We start from the raw sequence: 4,128 nt of genomic DNA, 5'->3' as shown, positions 1-4,128 counted from the left end.
GGGCCGATGACCGCCCGCCAGATCCGGCCAGGGCTGGGGGCACTGTCGTCGGAGTCGCCTGTCAGCCCAGCCCAGGCTCGGACTCGGCTCAGAAGATGGCTCCCCAAAGGGTCTGATGGCCAGTCGCCGGGGCCCGGGCTGCACGCCAGAGGGCAGGGCCAGGCCAAGGCTGTTCCTGGTCGGCTGGAGCAGGTCCCCCTGCCCTGTGAACTGTCCCCGGAGGCAGCCCCGTGGAGCTCCTTCACTCAGCTCAGTGAGGCCCCTGTGGGTCGGGTGCTGTTCCCGGAGGGTTCCCTGCAGGCACTGCTGTGACAAGAGTCCAAGAATAGGGCCCTTGGCAGGGTCGGCCCCAGGCCCAGAGAAGGCGGGGGCCTGCCTGAGGTGGCACCGCACAGCAGGGCCAGTCCCACCCAGGCCCATTCCCGCTGCTCAGCTTCCTTCTGCTTCCCAGGGGACATCACTCAGGCCCTTCTGAGGGGCGCATCCAGTGTTGGAGGCTACAGGCGCAGACACTCCCAAATCAGGCTGTGATAGTCCTGTCCCCTTCCCCAGAAGGAGCTGTCACTCAGGAGCCCCTGGGAGGGACGGCTGGACCCCACCCTGGGCAAGAGGGGGAGGGACGAGAGAATTCTCTGAAAAGACACTCAGGAGCCTCCTTCCCGGGGCAAAGTCCCCCAGGCGTGGAGCGATTGGTGGGCAGCAGGCAGGGCGCTAGAGCCGGCAGGCGGTGTGGGGGGGCGCCCCAGCCCTTCCTCCCGGCATCCCAGGAGCAGGAGGGGCACTGGCCTAGAGAAGTGCACCCGTGAGCCATGGGCCCATGAGGGCCCGGCTGTGAAGAGAACGGACTGGGTCCCACCTCCTGGCCCCGGTGAGGCCAGCAGAGGGCCAGGCAGCAGTGTGCCGTGGGGGTGGGGCCGCTGTCTCCCCGCTGGCAGATGGAGGCATAACACCCTGGCTGTTGCTGGCTGCCACTGGGGCTGAACCTGCTGGGAGCTCTGCAGGGCCCAGCCCTGCCCCGCACCCGGATCTCACCTAGGCGACCTCAGGAGCTGGTGCTCTCCCCACCCCAGTAGTACAAAGGGCTTGCTTCCCGCTATCTGACGGGGCGGGGACGATAAGGCCTGCGGAGCTCCAGACAGACTTCCGGAAGGCCCCAGGCTGACCGGCTGAGCACCGGCCTGCTGCCCTGCCCTCGGCAGGCCGCATGCAGTGTCCACTAGTGTCACGCAGGCACCTGCTTGTGGAAGTCCAGCACTAAGGGCCGGTGCCCAGCCCTGCAATGCCCTTGGCCTGGCTGGGGGCCTGGGGCGCCTGCCCTCGGGTGACAGAGGGGCCTGGATGAGGCAGGTGCCTGGGGCTATGATGGGTACCCCTGGGGGCCTCAGCTCCTGGGTAAACATTAATGGGGCTCAGTGCACAGCAGGTCATGTGTGTTCCTAGTGGATCTTTGATCCGCGGCTGCTCTCGCCCTGAGCCTCCTCCTCGCAGGTACCCCTTCACTGCCCACACAGGTAGGAGCATGTAGAACCGGGAGGGGCCCAGGGACACTGGGGCCAAGGCTGGGTGACCTTCAGGCCCAGGGCTTACCACCCGCCCAGAGCGAGAAACCAGCCCGTGGGGCAAGCAGGGAGAGGGCGACAGAGAGTCCCCAAGGTCCGAGCGCTGGGGGCTGGGAGGGAGTTGAGGCAGAGCCCTGGATGGGGGCGGGGGGCAGGTGCAGACACGCTGGCTGAGGAGCCTGAGGTGGGGTGGGGTGCCCAAGCCCCTTGCCCTGCCCCCGCCCCGGGGGCGGGGCCCTTATCAAATGAAGACATATCAAATACCAAAGTCTAAGCCGAGACCATCTGCAATGCCCCTGATGACACCTGATGGAAGAGGACCCCGGCTCCCAGCTCTCAGCCACTGCAAGCCTGCGCCTCAGCACCCGTGCCCTGGGCCACCTGCCAGGTCTTCCAGCCAGGACCGGCCAGAGAGCCGGGCAGCCGGGCCCTCTCCACTCTGTCCCCCGAAACTGCACTGGGCTTGCCTGACAGCTATCTGAGGTCACTGCGGCCATCCGCCTGTGGATGGAGGATGGGGTGGTCCCTAAGGCCAGCGGGGGCGGGGGGACAGCGTCCACAGTCTCAGGTGAGGGGGCCCGGGGCCAGGCGGGGTGGGGGCGGAGTGGGGTCTGACCCGCCCTTTCCCCCAGCAGAGCCAGGCCTGGGCCCGGGTCTGCGTGTGTCTGAAGGCCATGCCCACATCTCTCACTGGTGGCCAGGCGCCCACCTCCACTATGGACACGGTTGGCCTGGTAGACCGGAGCCGAGGAAATGCAGGTACCGGGAGCCCAAGGCCCTGGACTGCGCACCCCCGGCCCCCCGCCCGCCCCTCTAGTCCTAGCCCACTGCTCTGGGAGGCGGGGAGCGGCTCACGACAACCCCCGTCAGGCCCAGAGGAGCCAGAGGCCCCTTTCGTGCCCCTCACCTCGATGCCTGTGCCAGTCTGCCACACCCCCTGTGCTCGCGGAGGGTGTCCAGGAAAAGCTGGGGCCCTGGCCTCACCGGATCTGACCCTATAGGGGCCTCCGGTGCTGCCCCCATCTTCGAAGAGGGGGACTCGGACCCCTGGGCCCTCCCTCAGCTGAAAGACACTGGCCAGCCCTGGAAAGGTAGGTCTGCAGCTGCCAAGAACTGGCCAAGTGGGGTCCCGACTCCCCAGGGTCTGGGCAAGGAGGAGGTTCGCCCCACGGAAAACATGGAAACCCCCCCACGCAGCCCACTGCCTGGGGACCCTTGTCCCTCAGCTCAGCTGTCTGCCCCGTTTGGCGACGAGGGCCACCCCTGCCGGCCGGCCCCTCCTCCCCGCCGCTGGCCGTCGGGCTTCTGGGAGGTTCCCAGGGCTGTGTGCTCGGGACAGAGGAGGGGGACCCAGGCCCTGCCGGCAGGGACAGAGGCAGACCCAGCAGGGCAGGGTTAGGGCTGGCTGAGGACAGCCCTGCCCTGTGTCCTCAGAGCTCAGCACGGCCGGCAGGGCGCTCTGGGTGGCTGTCGGCTTCCTCAAGGTCTGCGGCCTCCTGGGCTGCCTCTACCTCTTCGTCTGCTCCTTGGACATCCTTGGCTCTGCCTTCCAGCTGCTGGGCAGTGAGTGACTGGTGGGGCGGCCAGGGGCGGGCTCAGCAGCCAGGCTTTGGAGGCCTCAGTTCACCTCTCTCCTGGCCGCAGGCAAAGTGGCCGGGGACATCTTCAAGGACAACGTGGTGCTGTCCAACCCCGTGGCTGGACTGGTCATCGGGGTGCTGGTCACTGTTCTCGTGCAGAGCTCCAGCACGTCGTCCTCCATCGTGGTCAGCATGGTGGCCTCGAATCGTGAGTGCCCCCTCCTCTCCAGGGTCGGCAGCGGGTGGGTGGGGCACGGGAGGCTGACGCGGTACCCCCACAGTGCTGACTGTCCGGACATCTGTGCCCATCATCATGGGCGTCAACGTGGGCACGTCCATCACCAGCACCCTGGTGTCCATGGCACAGTCGGGGGACCGGGATGAGTTCCGGAGGTGAGTGGCGGGGAGGGTGGGGGCAGGGCCGCGCTCCGGCAGCTGCCAGCAGCCACCACGCGGCTCCCTGTGGCTGTAGGGCCTTTGGGGGCTCGGCCGTGCACGGCATCTTCAACTGGCTCTCAGTGCTAATACTGCTGCCGCTGGAGTGTGCTGTGGCCCCGCTGGAGAAGCTCAGCGCCCTGGTCCTGAATGCCACCAGCCTGCAGCCTGGGGGGCACGCACCTGACATCCTCAAGGTGCTGACACAGCCGCTCACACACTTCATTGTGCAGGTGGGGACCGTGCTGCCCTCGGAGGCCTGGGCAGGCATGCTGGGAGTGGGGACAGCGGAGGAGGGTCTGCGCGGGCTGAGCTCCAGGTGAGTCCTGAGGCTCCAGCACAAGTCGCGACCCCTCCGTCCCCCAGCTCGATACCAATGTGATTGTGGAGAGCGCCGCAGGCAGCACCAACGGCAGCCTTATCAAGCGATGGTGTGGCGCCAGCGGGGAGCAGGTGAGGCGCCTCGACCCCTGTCCTCCAACCTGCTGAAGTGCCCCGTCCTGCTGCCTCCGAGCCTGCCTTGAGCCTGCCCTGCCTGCCTCCCCAGGCCACAG

At 67.6% G+C, this 4,128-nt stretch overlaps 1 protein-coding gene across 1 annotated transcript in view; it reads left to right on the top strand.

Moving 5' to 3' along the window:
• The first annotated feature begins 1,982 nt into the window (after positions 1 to 1,982).
• SLC34A3 (solute carrier family 34 member 3) overlaps positions 1,983 to 4,128 on the top strand; it is a 4,704-nt gene continuing 2,558 nt past the window's right edge. Inside the window, exons 1-7 of the mRNA XM_023536451.1 lie at positions 1,983 to 2,318; positions 2,561 to 2,650; positions 2,994 to 3,122; positions 3,204 to 3,347; positions 3,421 to 3,532; positions 3,612 to 3,807; positions 3,941 to 4,027. Of these exons, the coding sequence (XP_023392219.1) occupies positions 2,234 to 2,318; positions 2,561 to 2,650; positions 2,994 to 3,122; positions 3,204 to 3,347; positions 3,421 to 3,532; positions 3,612 to 3,807; positions 3,941 to 4,027 (843 nt within the window). The 5' untranslated portion in view covers positions 1,983 to 2,233. The remainder of the gene's footprint in view (positions 2,319 to 2,560; positions 2,651 to 2,993; positions 3,123 to 3,203; positions 3,348 to 3,420; positions 3,533 to 3,611; positions 3,808 to 3,940; positions 4,028 to 4,128) is intronic.

The sequence above is a fragment of the Pteropus vampyrus genome, unplaced genomic scaffold (assembly GCF_000151845.1).
Source record: "Pteropus vampyrus isolate Shadow unplaced genomic scaffold, Pvam_2.0 Scaffold157, whole genome shotgun sequence".
In the NCBI taxonomy this organism is placed as follows: domain Eukaryota; kingdom Metazoa; phylum Chordata; class Mammalia; order Chiroptera; family Pteropodidae; genus Pteropus; species Pteropus vampyrus.
Note: the sequence above shows the minus strand (reverse complement) of the source record. Positions and strands in the feature narration are given on the sequence as shown.